This window comes from Tachyglossus aculeatus, chromosome 14, assembly GCF_015852505.1.
Source record: "Tachyglossus aculeatus isolate mTacAcu1 chromosome 14, mTacAcu1.pri, whole genome shotgun sequence".
Lineage (NCBI taxonomy): Eukaryota > Metazoa > Chordata > Mammalia > Monotremata > Tachyglossidae > Tachyglossus > Tachyglossus aculeatus.
The window spans coordinates 11,953,417-11,973,273 of NC_052079.1; the positions used below are offsets into that span (position 1 = coordinate 11,953,417).

Here is a 19,857-nt window from a genome sequence, read left to right on the forward strand (position 1 = left end):
AGGAAATGCTGAGCATTCAAACATTAGCCCCACCTAATATCAGCAATGATTTTTCCTCCTAAATGTTAATATTCTACTGGCACAAACAACCAAAGAGTAGAAGGGCACATGGCCAGTCAATGCTTGATGGCACTTTATCTCCTCTCTCTGAACCTGGAAGACCATAAAGGAAAAAAGCCGGGAACCCAGACGGGTTTACTATCATAAAAGCCACCCAACTTGGATTCTGTTCAGGTCACCGGGAGAAGCCAGTGCCTAGACTATAATCCTTTTACTAAGGAGGGACATCAATCTGCTCCCCTGCAGGGAACTGTACCGAGAAAAGCCATCTCTAGGATCAAAACCATGTTTCTATCAATTTCTATCAATTTTGGCTCCAAAATTCTCACCTGGAAATCCCGGTTAAGAGAGTGGCGGGAGGAGGGGGGGAATGGGAAGAAGGATGTTTGAGGAGTAGAAACTCCTTGACTTCTCTCTGCTGCATGGCCTTCAAGCCCCTCCTCGCTTAAGGGATGAAGCTGCTCACATCCAGATGCGCATGATACGGTTCTGGCTCTTTCAGCCGCTGAAAATCCCATTTTTGTGGGTCACAGACAAAACTCTGATGAGAAAATTAGCTTTATTTATGCAAATTAGAAAAATGAATCACCATGTTAGAATCTGTCAAATGGTTAATTCTGTACAATTTACAATAGTTTTTATATACAAAACTTAATAATAAAATACAGTACATCACACACTTGAGCAGAAGTGTGTTTCCTGTTTCTGAAGTTGAGCCTATCCATTTGGTTATTCGTTTTTAGCGAGGAAATGCAGAGCTCGTTTGGGCACAGGTATTTGGTTCACACAGGGCGATACTAGTGAGAGGGGAGAAAGACAGCAGCCATCACCACAGTTACAAAATGCTTTCCAGCCATGATGAGGTTCTTAATTCCATTCAATTTTCCGATTTAAAAATCTGTTCCTTGAGAGCAAATGGGATCTCTTTCATTATTTCATGATCTGAGATCGTGTGGTACACAATCTGACCTATTTCCATCTGTCCACTCTGATCCCAACAAATGGATATAAGGATATATATGTGCACTGTATAATGTACTCATGAATGGGAACGGGACGGGGGTGTTCCATACATAAAAACACCACATCTATGAGGGGGTCAGGACGCAGAGATAAGACAGTAAATGAGGCTTTAAAAGGAGATGCTCCACCCAGCACAGTATTAGCAAAGCTTTCATTTTCTGAACTGAGTAATGCACGACAAAATAAAAAAACCAAACCATTCTGAAAAATGAGACTTGAGACTTTCTTTAGCGATAACACGCTTAAGCCGCGCGACTGCAAAGCTGTATTGAAACACTGGGTAATTCTAGGCCTTATTAAAACGTCGTGAAACCTATCAACATTACCTCAAACCATGTTGGTCTAAGTGGCTTAATAATTTAATCTTGTTTGAGAATTTCAAGAAGACTTAAAACATTTACTTACTGGGGCGTGATTTTAAATGAGCAATTTGGAAAGGTTAGGAACCGTAGGTAATTTGCACTTCCGTTAGATCCGTGTCTGTAACAGCATTAACTCTACCACACGTGCAATCGGAAATGATCCATTTCAATTTCAGGAAATCTTGAGAAAAATTCATTAGTTCCTTTCTAATATCTGGTATCGACCCTAGAATTCTGACACAGATCAATGAAAATTCAAGACCCATCACAATTGCTTTTAGTTTACCGTGACTTTAGAAGGTAATTGCTGGATAAGGCAAATTAAGTCCGTCAATACATTCCTTTTAACATAATCAACCAGCTTTCCCAATGGATGGGGGCCTAAACCACCACGCCCCTTCCTGAACATGTGGAAACGGAAGTCTCGCCCTCTTGGAGTGTTGTGCTTACAATAAAAATGTGTGGACATTAGAGGAAACTGGTCTTCAGCTGAATGCTTGAATTCTTTCCAGGATTCTTGGCGTGTTTAGGCGTGGCCTTAAGTTTGAGGCTCTCCTGATTGCCCTTGACAGCCGCTTCCAGCCGTGCTTTCATGCCTGGAGAAGCAGCCATAAGGCTTTTGAAGACAGATGAGTACTGGGGGCCGATCTGCATGAGATTCTGCAGGGCAAACTCGTGCAGATTTCTCGCAGTAGCCGGGGCCGACCCCAGGGCATTCTCATCCAAAAGAAATGAAATGAGGATGGGCAGAAGGCAGCCCACCAACTGAGGTCCTAGAAAAATTGAGAACATAAAAATGAGCCCCGCATTCTGCCGCAGCAACAGCACTCCTATTAAATGGCCTCTTCTCGGGTCCCAATGACAGAAAGATTAGCTGTCTCTTCTTTCACCGCTTCCTCCCCCAGTGCCCACATTTACTAATAACCACATCAAACAGGACATCTTTCGTTTAAGGGGCCTGAAGTGCAAAAAAATTGCAAATCATCCAATGCTTTGAATCCTATTCCATCTTCCCAATGTTCCCAATAAGAGGCTGTTCCCAAGAACAACACTGCTCGCTACTTCACGCAGTGAGACTGCTGAAATTGAACTCGGTTTGGTGGAGATACTTACGGTGTTGGTCTTCAGCCACGGCTATGAGAACTTCTAAGACTTTTACGCCTTCCTGAATGACTTGAAGCTCAGAAGCACCCTCCGGTTTCCTTTTATCTATTTCCTGCAGCTTCCCTACAATGGACGGTGCTAAAGAATGAATGTAAGGGTAGGATACAACTGGGTTTGGATACTGAAAAATGGAAAGGAGCAGCTGGTAGCACTTGATCTGTACCTAATGAGGCAAAACAGATGGACAGTTAGAGTGTGACAAGTCAATGTAAATTACATACAATAAGGTGAACTTAAACAAGGAGTCAAGTCAGAGTCACCTAGACCAAAAACAACATAGAATCAATCATATTTATTGAATGCTTACTGTGTGCAGAGCACTACAAGAGACTGGTAATTCACACACTATTTCCTTCACAACATTTCCCCGATTGTTTATTCTCTTCACAATCCAATCTCACAAAAGTATTCAAACTGTCTTACTTGGTGAAGGACACTTCCTTATTGCCTACCCTCCGATGACTCAAAATGTTTGGGGCATTTAGGGAACTTGAAATTCACATTCGGGCCATGAAGAGGCCTATAATATTTAACCCCTAAAGGGGACAATTTGAGGATCTTGACATGAGATTGTGGTGTGAATGACCTAAGGGAACACTTTATTTCCACATCCCACATAGCCTCCCATGACAGTCTACCCCAATCTAGTTTAAGAAACCCGTACATAACAGTTTCCTAAAACTCACAAGCACAGTATCAGTCAGCAACTAGGGTACAGGAGCAAAAATATGCAACTCCAAAGCAAATCTGTACAAATTATTTTACCTCAGCTGGGCATTAAATCATGAAAAGGACTCATCTCTGTGCAGCCAACTTTTTTTTATGGTATTTGTGAAGCTTTTACTATGTGCCAGGCACTGTACTAAGCGCCGGGATAGATCCAAGATCATCAGGTTGGACGCAGTCCATGTCCCACATGGGGCTCACAACTTTAATCCCCATTTTACAGATGAGGCAACTGAGGCACAGAGACATTAAGTGACTTGCCCAAGGTCACACAGCAGACAAGTGGATCAGCACCCAGCTCCTCTGATTAGGTTGTACGGTTGAAGAAGAACAATTCCCATTTTTCCAACTGGGGGCCAAAATTAGCTCCCATCTAAAGGTGCAACTTTTCATTTCGGTCACGGAGGCTTCCAACGGATCGGAAAGAGACAGCCATAGGGAGATGGGAAAACATTCTCCGTGTCACTCCTTCTCCCTTCCTTCTCATGATCTCCGTTCCTGTTTTTGTTCCTTCCTCCTCCCCACCTCTCTCTGTTCCTGCTGATCTCTCATTGCTGCCACTATCTCAATGTCCCATTCTGGCCAGGAGTAGAGGGTCCCTGCTTCCCCTGGCTGAGAATCCTTTCCAGTTTGGGTTTGGCCCAGCTATTGTCCTAGCTGTTTCTTAACTACCACCATTCCTGCTGCGCCTGGACCCAGCTGGCTCCCGGCTCTGGGCTCCAGCAGTTCTGGGTCCCCTGCAAAAGATTTCTTTCTAAGGTCTTATGCAGGAGAGGGGCTGAGGTGGGGGAACCCTAATGTCGACTGGACACTACCTAGAAAAAGGTGCACAAAAATGGTTTCCCTTTCCGAGTCCTTCTTCCTACCCATTCCCACAGCAGCTTCCCTCTATGACAAGGAAGAGGTGGGATTTAGGCAGAATGCCAGCCCTCCCAGTCACTTTCGGGGGCTAGAAGGGGCAAGGCAGCTCCTTTCCCAGTCCTACCCTTCCAACCTATCTTCCACAGCCTGGTTCTGCTACTGCAGTGGATGTACTGGAGTGCACACAAAGGACAGGGCTGAGAAATCCTGGATTTTCTCCCTTTAGCTCTGCTTCAGAATAGTTCTGCCACAGTGCAAGGAAGAAGACAGTCAATATAATTGTGACTGCTAACAACAGAATCGTGATAACAGATTGCAATTCACCAAACTTGCTTGTCCAATATTTTAAAGGACATGTACGTTTAGGGTCATGGGATTAAGTGTCCCAAACTGGGCCGCAGGGAGAATGAGTCCTTTTACAATATCTGTGCCCCATGCAAGAGAACCGAATGCTGTTTTCTGAGGATCCAGGCCCTCAGAGAGCAGCACTTGTGCTAAAAACCCCCTTCAAACTCATTTATCCCACTTGCCTCAAGTTCAGATTTCCAACACAGGGAAAAATCAGTGACAGAGGCATCAAAAATCCTTGGAGAAAGATCAGTGCAGCTCCAGGATCCTCTATCAACTTTTGCTTGAAATGATTGAGGCTTTCGTTCAAAGAGTTGCAATTAGGGCTGAACTAAAATACATTTCCCCAATCCAATGTTTCAAGTTCATACCAGTAAAACGGAAGAATGGAAAAAGCATAGTGGCAGCTTGAAGAGATTGGGAATTTCTAAATTGAACATTTGACGTTAGGGACACTTACTACAGGGTCTTTTAACTCAAGTGTTGTTTTAAACTTCTCAATACAACGCTCCTGAAGGCACTGAATGGTCGTCACTTCTGGACTTGTAGACACAATAAATACCGTCACGGCCGTAAGTAAGCTGATTTCATCAAGTTCTTGTTGCATTCCATCTACTAAAAAGAAACGGTATATTAGTAAGAGATTTGAGGACTGCCCCATCTACTTTGAATGACAGTAGAGCCTAAGAAACCATCTACATGATACTGCTTCTATTCTGATCTCAATATACTCTGAACGACCAGAACGTATACAATGGTACAGTTTTTTTTTAAGATTGGCCTTCAATGTACTTCTAGATTCAATAAATTGATATAAAATAAATTTGACTTCCCTTTAGGTGCCCTAAATACCGAGAAGCTGAGAAAATCCCCTCTCAAACCATGTGGGAAACGTTCACGTTGCACTGGCATCTCAGTGAATGGCGTGAATGGCTTGGATTATACTTTTTCTCTAGTAGGATTCTGCTAGAACAGTTTTCTACATGAATGGTTTTCATGAAACTCATAAGGTATTTCACTGTAAATGAAAAACCCTAAATTCTGAAAAGGCTAATAATCTGGGGCATCTCGCCTGCAATTATATGGGATGTTTCTGTTAAGAAATTTTTCCTTGGGGTTCTTATTTCGTTTCTTCCTAGAGGGAAGTCATCATGTCACCATTATTATTATTATTAGCATGGAAAGTTAAAAGTAGGCCTAGCCAATTCTGCCGCAAAATTACACAGGAAAGGAATATGAGCTTTGACACTTCACAAAATGCATTAACATGATAACGCTGACTACGTACAAATTCTGAAAGACAAATGTTAGTCATAATTAATCGTGCTTTTTTGTGGGGGTAAAACTTTTGCACATCATAAAATCTTACTAGAATATTGTTACCTGCATGTACTGATTGTTCAAACTGCAAAAATTAAGCAGCACACTTGTCAGATACTTAGCTACTTAGGGACCCACCTACCTGAAAACTGGAGATAAAGGCAAATCTTATATAATAATAATCATAATGATGGCATTTATTAAGCGCTTACTATGTGCAAAGCACTGTTCTAAGTGCTGGGGAGGTTACGAGGTGATCAGGTTGTCCCACACAGTCTTAATCCCCATTTTACAGATGAGGTAACTGAGGCACAGAGAAGTTAAGTGACTTTCCCAAAGTCACCAAGCTGACAATTGGCGGAGCTAGCATTTGAACCCGTGACCTGATTAATTTGTATCTACCCCAGTGCTTGGCACATAGTAAACACTTAACGAGTATTATTATTATTATTCTTAAGGCAGAAATGCTGGAAATTGAAAAGCTTTCCCTATAATTCCTCCAGTTAATTTTATTGGACCCCACTGGGGTTTTAAGTGTAGCTTCCTGACAGATAGCCTACCAATTTCTAAACCTCAGTACCTCATTTTTCATTATGGAGTCTCCTATTTTTAAATATGATTACACGAATGGAACTACAATCTGAACTTAAAAGCATCGTTGGGAATTCACCCCCGAGATCAAAATAAGGAGAGGTCATTCACTTTCTATATCTGCTCTTTCTACTTTGTTTTCGTTGTGACTTAAAACACTTCCTAAACTCTCAAAGAGATATAAGGCTCTAGGGGATTGAGAAAGACAAGTTAAAATATCCTCTCAGTACAAAGTTACGGGAGAAACAGGAAATAGCAAACTCAAAAAAATCCACCCTGTCACATCACTGGTTGACGTCTGTCAGCTACTTTTATTTTCTCAATGGGAATATAAATTTTCTTGGCCAAAAGGCCACAGTCATTTCCATTTCACTAACTGAGATGCACTGTTAAAAGGAGAGCAGAGTGTAGGAAGCAAACTCTAGTAAAGATGAGGTTACCACAGGAGGAAGTCTTTTTTTTTAACCAGTTGATGAGACTGGGTGCTTTACGTGACAGAGAAGTGGGGCGGCGGGGCAGACCGCAGTCTGTTAAAGGACCAAACTATGTTATCTTAAAACAGCTGCAACTGAAAACCGCAAAACAAAAAAGGAAAGCGAACTTCAACGGTGGTGACGAAAGAGCACTGGAAGGTGCATTTATTCTGTTTAAACATACTGCTTCATTCTAAGGGGTCTCAGCTGCTCCTCAAGACACACACTGCACACCACTAAATTCCCTTAAAGGTTAAGGCAGACTGTAAAATGTGAAGCTAAATGTGTTCCGCTTTCTCCCACTTGTTCGCTCAGAGGGGAAAAAAAACCCTCTTTTAAGGAACAGAAGCTCAGTTTGACGTTATCGCCTGTTCTTTAAGGTCAGAGACAATTTATCTCAAAAACTGTCCCGCCGGCCTTGGTTACCTGGATCCCAGCAGTCCAGAATTGTGGTTAAAGCGCTGCGAAGGAGGTCTGTCCAAGCCGTATGACTCTTCTCTGCTCGAGCCATGGGAGAAGACAGAATTCCCTTCAGAGCCTGCAGAGCAGCGGCAACCGTTGAAGATAACTGGCCCCCAGGTAACTTCACAGCCGTTTCTCGGAGGACGCCAATGATGAGGTACAGAATGGTAGGGAGAACTGAAATGCTTCCTAGAAGACAAAACCCATTTTGGATTCGAGACTATTTGAAAATGATTTAAAAAACAGACTTGTCAACAGGAAGGGCACAGTCTCACACGCTAGAATTTTAAGCCTAGTCTCCTGTTCTGGGGTTTCTCTTGGCAGGGTCTGAAACTGCTTGGAGAAGTGTCAGGACTTTGAACTTTTGCTGAATATGGTTTTTGGGGAAAAGCCAATTTCAGGTATTCTATATCAGAATCTTTTTAAAGATGTCGAAATAACCATTCAAAATATACCAGATTTACAAGGAGGTGGAAGAACAGGAGAGGGAGACAATCAGGAGACCTGTGCACTAATCCCAGCTCTGCCAGTGGCATGCTGGGTGACCTTAAGCGAGGCACCTTACCTCCTGGGCCTCTCTTTCTTCACCACTAAATGCAGAGAAAATACTTATTCTCTCTACCCCGTAGGCTGTGAGCCCTGGGTGGAACAGCGACTGTGATTAAATGATTTTATACCTGCCCCGAAGTTTAGCATACAGCTAGTGCCTCATAAAAACCATACCTAACTTGATTGGGACTGGAAACGAGAAAATTTCTCCCGCTGTAAATGAGAAAGGACTAAAATGATGACTCTTTGGCCTGTTTATTCACCCCCTTTAGTTATATGAGGCCAATTCTTTCTAACTAGTTTTGTTCCAATGCATGCTGAAGACAGGAGGTGGGCTGGACCTCTTCCTCAGTCTCAAGCCTGGAAGAGGGCTCTTACATATTCATTCATTCATTCAATCGTATTTATTGAGCGCTTACTGAGTGCAGAGCACTGTACTAAGCGCTTGGGAAGTACAAGTTGGCAACAAATAGAGATGGTCCCTACCCAACAGTGGGCAGCTCTTTAGAACTTGGTGAACCTCCAAATGACAAACTTCCCAGGTCTGCACCTCAGATACGTGAATATGCTCTGTGGGGTGCGTTCCCATGTGAAATAAAAACAAATATGACTGCTCAGCATCCCTGGGTACCTTTAGGAGGCCCACCAGTTGGAAACTACTTTGTTTTCCTTTAGGATGCTTTCACTTTCCCATTTTCAGTGCTTTAAACAGCGTTAATAATGCTATCCCAATGGCATAATGATAAGACAGCAACAAGCTAGTAGGTCTGGACAGGGGAAAGGGAAGAGAGGAGGCAGAGGACACAGAGAGATAGGTGGGAAAAGGACACAAAGTGTGAACTGGAGAGATAGAGTGACAGAGAAACAAAGACAGACAGAGAGAGAAAGGATGCAGAAATGGGAAAAGGCTTATAGAAATGAAAAAAATGAAAAAAGGATGAAGGATTTGTGTTCCTATTTGCCTTTTTGATAGAGCTCTATGAGGCAGTGGAAAGGAAGAGGACACAGAAGTACAGGGACAAATAAGTACAGACATGTGAATGGACAGAAGAAATCATGGAAAAACTGAAGAAAGCAGGGAGAGAACACAACAGTGGTAAGCAGAGAACTGCAGAAAAAGGAAAAGAAGACAGACAGGGAGCAGGAGGAGGAAAAGTATGACCATCTAACCAGTGTTAAGACTTGGTACTTCTGCTAGTTCTCAGTAAACGTACTAAAAGGGGTTCAATTTAGTTTCCACCATCGCCAACATTTTGTGGGAGAAACATGAATTCCTGTGATCTAAGACAAGTAGAAGAAAAATGGTTATTCCAGGGTATGTGTATCTTGCAATTGTAACAATACATTTAATAGTGAGACTGTAAGCAATACACACAGAAAGGTAGTGAGTTCACCAACTGTCCTTGATCGGAAAGTAGGAAGGTAGCAAATGAAAGGGACAATAGCCACTTCTTCAATGACTTTTGGAGATGATGGATCCTCAAAACAGTGCGTCATTTCTATAATTTCTCAGACACTTTGGCAAAATGTATGGCACTCTTTAGGAGCAGACACCAAACAGAGCCCAGTTCTTCACTGGCAACTTTCCCTGCGGCTCTCTCTTGCCATCACTGTAGACAAAAGTGTCCATGTGAGGTCTTGGTATGTAAGTTCTGACTTCATTGGAGCTGAAAGCCCAATAGCCAAACTTGGGCCAATAAGCTGATGTCAAAGATTTATTTTCGCCAACCAGGAAGGAATAGGCCCACATTTGGTGGTTTCTCCACTAATCTGAGAGGGCAAGTTATTGCCCAGAGGTATAAGATAAAATGATAATAATAATTTTGGTATTTGTTAAGTGCTTACTATGTGCAAAGCACTGTTCTAAACACTGGGAGGATACAAGGTGATCAGGTTGTCCCATGTGGGGCTCGGAGAAGTTAAGTCCCCCATTTTACAGATGAGGGAACTGGGGCGCAGAGAAGTTAAGTGACTTGCCCAAAGTCACACAGCTGACAAGCGGCAGAGCCAGGATTTGAACCCATGAACTCTGACTCCCAAGCCCGTGCTCTTTCCACTGAGCCACGCAAAATGGCACAGCAAAATGGCTTGCTATATTATTGAGCCTCACTAATTACAAAAACACATTTTCAATCACGGTACTCACATATCAAGTCCACGTCCCACTTTCAAACCACCTCGTACAATATTTTCTAATGTACTACTCTTAGAGGATTATAAATCAACGTCAAGTCTGAGCATCTAAATACCTAAAAGAACCTGAGTGAATACTCCTTATTATTGGCTAATGCCATTTTCTACCTCTCTCTCTCTCACGTAAAGGAGTCACATATAAGATCATACCTTCAGGAGAGCACACTGCAGGGAGATCAGAGAGGATCATCAGTGCTGCGGAAACCAATTTACTTCCATCATCTGATAGCATCTGTGGCTTCGCAGCTTTCATTCCCGGGCTGCCTGTCAGCTTAGGGTTTAGCTCCGGGAGTTGCCGTACAAGAATGCATACGCACAACTCCAAAGTCGCGAATACCAGAGATTTCCCAGGAACCAGGCCCCCGGTGTCTTTGCCCTCTCCAAATTCTGGCAGCGTTTCCTTTTCAGCAGCACCATCATCAACTGCAAGGAAGGAACAGGCTGAGGTAAGGAATGACCTTTTTTTTTTTCCCAGCCAAAAACTCTCCTAGCCTTTATCTTGCCACAAAATCGTTCTAAGTTTGCAGGTCCGGGTTATGAAAGTCATTCCCTCTTGGCTTCACAAAGATAAATACTGACAAGCATTTTGAAGGATGTGTAATAATAATGATGGTATTTGTTAAGCACTTACTATGTGCCAAGCACTGTTCTAAGCCTTGGGGTAGATACAAGGAAATCAGGTTGTCCCACCCAGGGCTCACAGCTTTAATCCCCATTTTACAGGTGAGGTAACTGAAGCACAGAGAAGTTAAATGGCTTGGCCAAGGTCACACAGCAGACACGTGGTGGAGCCGGGATTAGAACCCACGACCTCTGCCTCCCAAGCCTGTGCTCTTTCCACTAAGCCATGCTGCTTCTTTACCTGAGAAAGTTTCATTACCCCATCCCATTGCTCAGTACCTCGGGGAGTTATCATAGTTTGAACACATACTAGTTCAATTTATTTTCTTTCCTTAGGTTCTTATTTGTCCGCAGTGATTTATGTCAGCGCTCTGGACATGCCTTCTAGACTGTGAGCCCGTTGTTGGGTAGGGACCGTCTCTATCTGTTGCCAACTTGTACTACCCAAGCACCCAGTCTAAAAGACACGTTCCCTGCCCAATCAATCAACCTGATTTATTGAGCGCTTACTAGCTTGGCTCAGTGGCAAGAGCCCGGGCTTGGGAGTCTGAGGCCATGGGTTCTAATCCAGGCTCGGCCACTTGTCAGCTGGGTGACTTTGGGCAAGTCACTTCACTTCTCTGAGCTTCGGTTCCGTCTGTAAAATGGGGATTAAGACTGTGAGCCCCATGTGGGACAACCTGATTACCTTTTAGACCCCCACCCCCACCCCCAGCGCTTGGAACAGTGCTTGGCACATGGTAAGCGCTTAACAAATACCACTATTATTATTAGTACCCATAAAGAGTCTAGAGAATGAGACAGATGTTAATAAAGTAAATAATATATAATATAAAGAGTTGTGCGTAAATGCAGTGGGGTTGGGGCAAATATCCCCTCTAGAAGTGTAAGCTCCTTGCAGGTAGAGAATGTCACTGTCTATTGTTGTGTTGTACTTTCCCAAGCGCTTAGTACAGTGCTCTGCACACAGTAAGCGCTCAATAAGTACTAAAACCCCCACTTAGTACAGTGCTCTCTGCACAGTAAGCGCTCAATAAATACGATCGAATGAATGGCCTAATTTGGATGGTAGAGCTACGGCACAGGAAATCATTCTACCTTCGGCACTTCGTCGTTTCTCCCTCACATGCTCCTGAGCTGCATAGATAATCTGCCGGACCACTTCCAGGGCAGCCAGCTGAATGGTGGGAGACTCTCTGGTTAGTATGACTCGATGTAGCACATTCAACAGCTCTATGCCCAAATCCTGTTGTACAGCATTTAGAGAAACACGATTTGAAGTTCACTTTTGGCAAGTGACACACGCACAGAGATTAAACAGCACAATCAAAACATCGACACAGTTTGCAAGTACTGAACTAAAATAGAAACGATGCCATTTGTTGACTAATTCTATTCCAGGCCATCATAATGCCAGGAAGTCACTTTGAAAATAAGAAAACAATTATGTAGAGTTCCACTGTTCAGGGCAAGGTTAATTCTTCTAGTAGAGAAGGGACAGTTTCAGTGAAAATTCTGAAATCGTTAATGCACATCACATCACGTTTACTGCTTTTCCTCAATTTCCCCAAACATCCTGTCTAAATAATAAGTGTCACAGAAATATCTGGGCTTGGTTACTCCTCTAAACATATAGATGGGGAGTGGCTACTCTGCTACACAAACCAAATCACAGAAGTTTCTATTCAAAGCTTGGAAGCTCCGACAGAAATATGGTTAGATAAAAATGGGGAATATTGGACATCACATCACTAAAGACATATTCTGAATGCTTTCACTCAAGTCCTTCGTCTCGATGTCAGAAAAACCAATACCCATAGATTAGGAAGAGAGATTTTGCATAATAAAGTTACAAAAAATTTGCTTTGCAATATGAAGATAAACTGGCAATCAAAGAGAAAGAGGAAGGAGCATATGTTTCAGATGGATATCAGGATTGATCTTTATGGGTACAGGACAGGTGACAAATATATTTGAGAATGAACACAGAATTATTTGATTAGTACTTTCAAATGACTGCATATTTTTAGGTCCAATAGAGAATTAGATAAACCCTCACCCTAATGGGAAATGAAACTGCATAAGTAAACTCCTGATTACCTATGGTGTTACAGGATGGGAATAGCATGGGAAACTCAAATTCTCAGGAGAGGAGGCTAATTCCAAGTGAAATAAAAAGACAAATTGCAGGAGCAGTACAATGGAAAGGAGACAAGGGGGCTTGGGTAATCCATAAATTGGATAATTAGCCCCTAAATAACTGGGAGAGAACTGAATAATACCACCTTAAAAATCTGGACATCAGCAATCAAAACCTTTAAAAATCCAATTTACTCATTTTCCCTTCAGCTATCAATGCTACTAAATGTTAATTCCAGCTAGGATTGAGAAAGAACACCATGCTCACTCTGGCTCTGTTTCTGACCTCCTGCTGATCTCCTGAGTTTCTGCTTGCCTTTTCCAGAGAAGCACTTACTGGTAACCTATTTTCTGGCCTACCCCTGTGCCTCTATTCCATTACTATTTCCTTAAAAAAAAAGTGTTAGTTACAAATCTAGAAAAGAAGCAAAAAAATTCCATCCATACATAGGCTCCAAGCATTCCAGGTAAGACTGAACTCTTCTGTAATTCTGTTCCCATGTTACGTTCCCTCCCATTTTTACCTTTCTCTTGATTTTTTTTAAATCTCATTTCTCCTCTAAACATCCCCAAAGAGGTATGGTATAGTCACCCCCACTTGAAAAGTAAACTGTACCAAAGCACACGACTTATAAGCGCTTAGTACAGTGCTTTGCATACAGTAAGCACTCAATAAATACAACAATGATTGATTGACTTATCCCAGATCAGTGACATATGCCAGGAGGAATAGTCACCCAGCAAATACTGTATAATGCAGAGGACAAAGCCCAGTGACGGTGAATGAAATTACCTGATCACTCCCTATTTTCGATCTCGGCCAAGGAACATCCAGCAGGGCCTGCAATGCATGTAAACAAGCTGTGATGCTTTCCATTGTTGCATCTGAACGTAAGGAGCAGAGAAATTCCACACTGATTCCTACAAAGGGAAGGAAAAACAAGACTTTTTTGAAAACACGGTTCACAAAAGTCAAATATTTTACCTTGAAATATTTGGTTTTTTATAGTAAGAAAAACAAAGATACCTAAAAACTATTGATAATTTTGTAGTTTTGGTTAATCGAGACTATTGATTGTTTAGTGCCAACATTTTGATTTTTGATCCTGTCCTAAATGTAGGCATATGAACTATGCATTATTCTGATTTAGTCAGCAGCATCTCTACCACAGCATTAAGGGAAATGACCTGGTATTCACATCAACATTTAAATTACCTTATCACAAATAAACAATGTGGCCTGGGGGAAGCAACAGGGCCAAGTAAAAAGAGGTCACTTAATTTCTCTGTGCTTCAATTTTCTCCTCTGTAAAATAAGGATTAAATACTTCTTCTCCTTGCCCCTTAGACTGTGAACCCCACGTGGGACAAGGACCGTTTCCAGCCTAATTTACTTCTATCTACCCCGGAGCTTAGTTCAGTGCTTGGCACACAGTAAAGTGCTTAACACACCACTATTACTATCATTTTCATTAATAAAAACAATAATGATAATAAACAATGAAAATCTTGACCACGTATGTATATGTATATATGTATGTATGTATGTATATATGTCTGTACATATTTTTTACTCTATTTATTTATTTTACTTGTACATATCTATTCTATTTATTTTATTTTGTTAGTATGTTTGGTTTTGTTCTCTGTCTCCCCCTTTTAGACTGTGAGCCCACTGTTGGGTAGGGACTGTCTCTATATGTTGCCGACTTGTACTTCCCAAGCGCTTAGTACAGTGCTCTGCGCACAGTAAGCACTCAATAAATACGATTGATTGATTGACCAGCTTAATTTTTATGAAATTTTGGCCTGATAATATGCTCCCCTAAACTAAGGTTAAACTCGGTAAAAAAATCTTTAGCAAAAGCATCACATAAAATCTGATCATTGTGACCGGCCTGAGAATGATTAAAGGAATTTTTCAGTAGTTAAAATAATATCAAGCCCAGAGATGATAATTTACTCCACATCTACCTTTTGACGATCACATGGACACCTCACTTTCTCCTTAAGACCCCGATAGAATCTAAAAAGAAGGGGCGTAGGAGTTCTCTCGCCTCACAAATTAAAGTTGGCACATCTCTAGCTCACAAGAAAAATCAGCTCAGATCAATTTAGAAATCACTTTATGAGACCACCAAATTCAGTCTACTTTAATGCAACACATCACTGCACTACTGGCAGAGAAAAGCCTGACAGTCAGGCACTGAAGGCGGCTTTGAAATGAAGCAGAACCTGGCGTAGCCGGCTGGCCTGCACTCTCACTGACCCAAGATAAGGTGAAATCTGTCGGTATTGACATCCTCGGGGGATTTGGCTGCAGCTCCAGATGACGAACCCTGACACATTGTAGTTGGGGTTACAGGTCGGGAGAGATTAGCTGCTCCGTCATCTGGGTCGGCTATAATGAAGCCTGTGCTGGTAAGCCATAAAGCTGTAGCATGAAGAATGACTGCCCAGGAGTTGTGATAATGCAGTTTAGCATTTTCACTAGTCTCTGCAGTATAGAAAGCACCACCTACAAAAAATGAAAAACATAATTTTAATCCATGTGCTCTATTTTAAGAGGGCTAAAATTTCACTCAGCGTAACAGTTTTACTCCTCCCCCAAATAAATTCTCTTTCACATCCAATCAAGTTTTCTGATGATTAAATTTTTGTAATTGCTACAGGGATGTTGACGATCCTGCAGAATGCAAAAAAAATTTGGGGGAAAAAACATTAAGTTAGAAGAGAGAATCTCTGAGGCTTTGTGAGCATTTGCTTGGAAATATCTTCAAAGCTTTTGTTTTCTCACCTTCAATAGGAAGCTGGGAGGCAAACTCTAACGGTAAAGTCAGAAGAGCAAAATCTTGCAGTGCAGCAAGCCAGAGTTTGCTCAGTGTTCCAAGATCTGTCTGAACTAAGTCCAGAAGGCCATCGACTGAAGAAATCACATCTCCAGCACTCTCATCCACAGTATTGGTGGTTTTCACAGCTTGCTTGTCATTCTCTGTTTGTTTTTTTTGTCTTTCTACAGCAACAATGTAAACCTGCAGAAAGATTAATCTGTGAATAAGGAGGGTCTTGCAGAAGGTCTCACTCCAACTGCCAGCCTGTGCTCTGATTTCAACCTTTCAGAAAGAAAGACTTTCCAACTACAACTTTGGTCTAGAAGTCTGAGCCCCAATCACGGAGTATTAAAGGAGCTGTTCTTTAATGGAATGAGGGTAAGCTGTGAACTACAAAACTACAGCTTTAAATACTGGCATCCTTTCATGATCTTTTCAAAATCCTTTCATTAGTCAACAATAAGCCATATGTTGCCAACTTGTACTTCCCAAGCGCTTAGTACAGTGTTCTGCACACAGTAAGCGCTCAGTAAATACGATTGATGATGATGAAGCCAATACAAAACAATTCTGCCACTGCTACTGTTTAGAGTGGATTTAGTTTTTGTTTGCTAATATCTAATAACTTCTGAATGAGTTTTAACTTACAGCCTTAAAAAACAAATTATCTGGTCCTGGCAAGGGAACTAATTAAATACCTAACTGATCAATCAATCAACGGTATCTGAGTCCTTACTGTGTAAACGGCACTACACTAAACGCTTGGGAAGGTACAGTAAACAGAGGTGGTCGATGTAATCCCTGCACTAGAGCTAGCAGTCTATAAGGGGAGATACAGACATTAAAGTGGGTGAGGGATAGGGGAAATAGAGTATAATACTTGTATCCTCTATGTACCATTGGAACCTTATTGGGCAGAACAAAAAAGACAACCAACAGATTTATAGAAACCTACCCATTCATCATTAATTTAGTTCTTTCTAGACACAGCACTGAAAAAGGCCCTCCCCAGCATTCCAGCATACATACTAACAGTGAAAGCACCACCATTCTGTCCCCATCCACCCCATATTTACACCTTCTCAAATACATTTACACCGTGGGGTCCCATATTAGTTCTATCCCTCTGAAAATTTCCTTTCACTGCCACTTAAATCCACATCGTCTTCCATCCTTTGGGAAACCAGTCAGCTGGTCAACTGACAGAATTGGCCAAGGGGAATGAGAGAGTTGATATTTTAGGATTCCTTACAATCCCATAATCCTGGAACATCCTGGTTTGTAGAAAGCTAGTTCTTATATTCAGTCATTACATTTTCATAATGTAATGAATCAGTACGATCGGTAGGACACAGTTAAAGACGGAAAAGCACTAACCTCCGCCCAGGCTTTGAGCACAGCCAAGATCTCCATGGTCGAAGCACTTTCATTGTATAGCTGACTTAGAGCTTCTTTTCCCGCTTGTATTTTCGTCAGTGAAGATACAAGCAACTGATGAACCCTTCGGAGGTCACCAAGGTCACTTACAACTCCACTCGCTATCCAGGCACTGCATACCTAGGAAATAAATGCCCTGTCATTTTTTAAAAAAGAAAGGCAGGTTACAAGTCACTTCAATTGAGAAGACTCCCACCTATCGTGCCTGTTCAGACCATCTTGCTGCACAGAAAAGTTACAAGAAATACTAGAAGTGACCATCAGGTTAATTCAGAAAGAGCAGGATTAGAACAGGGAGAAAATTTATGAGTTGCAGTAAGGGAACAAATAGGAGTTGTGGTCCTCTTACCTGTATTTTCATGTTTGCCTTCACAGCTTTATTGTCAGCTCCTTGAAGGCAGTGATCATGTGTATTACTTCTGTTGAGCCCGAGACAGGGACTGTGTCCAGTCCGATTATGTTTTATCCACCCCAGCATTTAGCATAGTGCTTGACAATTAGTAAGGCGCTTATCGTACACCACATTATAACTGTACTCTAGGTGCTTAGTACAGAGTTTTGTATACAAGAGGTGAAATACTGGTGATTGATTGGTTAGCTACCTAGTTAGGTAATTACCTAGACTCTTTAACAGTCAATTGCATTTACTGAGCGCTTACTGTGTGCACAGCACTACACTAAGCACTTGGGAGAATACGATATAACAAAAAACAGATACATTCCCACTCAGCAGCAGCTATATACTTCCTAAGAAGGATCCCAAAGTATTTCCAGTTAAGGTTGATGGACACAACAACCAAAATCTATAAAACTGTGTCAAAACGTCTCTAGGAACACTCTGTTCAACACACCTGACAAGCCTTGGCAGTGACATCGGGAGGGGTCTCCGAAGCAAAGGCTGGTCTAAGTGCTGCTCCAACCTGAAAAGAAATTTGGAATGGCAAATATCAGTTCCTAAAACATCAGCTACACCTTCCACTCTGAAATGCTATTTATATGTAATTTCAATCGTCTCTCACGTGAGTTCTCCGACTAACTGGACTGTCACATCACCTTAGGAAAAGAGGTGGATGAGAATGAATTTACAGGTGAATCCTTTTGGGGCTAGCTAATTCCGAGCCATCAGCAGCAGGCTCCAGGTTACTGTGGGCTAAATGGCTAGGAGTATGGTTCAGTTTATCATCATCATCATCATCATCAATCGTATTTATTGAGTGCTTACTATGTGCAGAGCACTGTACTAAGCGCTTGGGAAGTACAAACTGGCAACATATAGGGACAGTCCCTACCCAACAGTGGGCTCACAGTCTAAAAGAGTGGGCTCACAGTCTAAAAGATAGCTTTGTTCCACTTATTTCTCACCAGTGTAGACTGCTCCATCACCATAAACACAATAAATTTAAAAGAAGTCTAAAATTTAGGAATCTGAATCTGTTCTAAATCAGGACCTGGGTTCTAATCCTGCCTCAGCCACTTGTCTGCTGTTTGACCTTGGGCGAATCACATAACCTCTGTGCCTCAGGTTCTTCATCTGTACAATGGGGATTAAGACTGTGAGAGCCCCATGTGGGACATGAACTGTGTCCAACCCGATTATCTTGTATCTACCCCAGCACCCAGTACAGTGCCTGGCACATAGCAAATAATTAACAAATACCATTTAAAAAAATGAACAAATCTAAAATAATTTCATGGAGCCAGAATATAATTCTCCAGGTTAAATGGTGGTTCAGAGCATTTAGTATTTCGGATAGTTAATTGAAACGGTTCAGTAGTCCCTTAGCAAGCATTACCAATATTAATGTCAGATTTAATAAAGAATGTAATTTAAAACATTCCAATTAAAACACTACAACACAAACCGATAACAAATATTACACTTTTATTTGAAATTTTACTATCCCTTTCCTAGAATTCTAGGAACCGTGTGTGGGAATGGGGGTAGAAGTTATGGTTTCCACCAAGATTTTGTTCTCTCCTGATTACACTGTTATGCAAGTAGCTCAGAGCTCTATATCACATCTAGGTTTACAAGGCATCACTGTCACTTACTTTAGAAGATTTCCGGGTAATTTCACTCTAGTGTTTAGCAATGAAGTAATTACTCTACTAGGAGGTGCTTACATTAGCTTGATATTGCTCCAGAATCACATGACCTGGAAACTCTGGTTCTGGAACAGAGGCGAATTGCCGAACAACAACTAGCAACGTCTGAAGGCCAGAGAGCCGGAGTTGGTCACTGTGGTCTGTGGCCGCCATAAAAGCCATACGGATCAAATCGGCAAGGTGCAAAACCAAAAAGTCATCTGAAAGGAGAAAAAGTCTCACTTGAAAAAAGCCCCAAATGAAAAAAACACGCTGGCACCACAGCCCAATTTTCATCAAGTGCAGGTTTTTTTTTTAACTAGTTTCTGTTTTACCTTTTAGGTCACCAACTTGCATCTCAATTGGAACTCTGCCTTTGTTTAATCTTTGGCCAACTGGAAAGCTGACTGACAACGAAGACGACAATGGAGGACCATTTTTGCAAACTTTTTAGACTGTGAGCCCACCGTTGGGTAGGGACTGTCTCTATATGTTGCCAATTTGTACTTCCCAAGCGCTTAGTACAGTGCTCTGCACATAGTAAGCGCTCAATAAATATGACTGATGATGATGAAGATGGGTAAAAAAACCGCAAAACAATCCGCTTGAAAA

The 19,857-nt window shown here is 41.8% G+C and overlaps 1 protein-coding gene across 4 annotated transcripts in view; it reads right to left on the reverse strand.

The window, feature by feature from the left end:
* Positions 1-606: 606 nt before the first annotated feature.
* The window catches only part of HEATR5A (HEAT repeat containing 5A), a 75,950-nt gene continuing 56,699 nt past the window's right edge, over positions 607-19,857 (reverse strand). For 2 of the 4 annotated variants that reach the window (XM_038756680.1, XM_038756678.1), the window contains 12 exons: positions 19,285-19,466; positions 18,012-18,080; positions 17,101-17,280; positions 15,690-15,924; positions 15,162-15,410; positions 13,686-13,813; positions 11,852-11,999; positions 10,283-10,555; positions 7,355-7,579; positions 5,005-5,156; positions 2,559-2,772; positions 607-2,218 (listed from right to left, as the gene is read on the reverse strand). In XM_038756680.1, the coding sequence (XP_038612608.1) occupies positions 1,914-2,218; positions 2,559-2,772; positions 5,005-5,156; positions 7,355-7,579; positions 10,283-10,555; positions 11,852-11,999; positions 13,686-13,813; positions 15,162-15,410; positions 15,690-15,924; positions 17,101-17,280; positions 18,012-18,080; positions 19,285-19,466 (2,360 nt within the window). In that variant the 3' untranslated portion in view covers positions 607-1,913. Of the gene's footprint in view, positions 2,219-2,558; positions 2,773-5,004; positions 5,160-7,354; positions 7,580-10,282; positions 10,556-11,851; positions 12,000-13,685; positions 13,814-15,161; positions 15,411-15,689; positions 15,925-17,100; positions 17,281-18,011; positions 18,081-19,284; positions 19,467-19,857 lie in introns of all 4 variants that reach the window. The other 2 variants (XM_038756677.1, XM_038756679.1) reach the window with 2 other exon arrangements.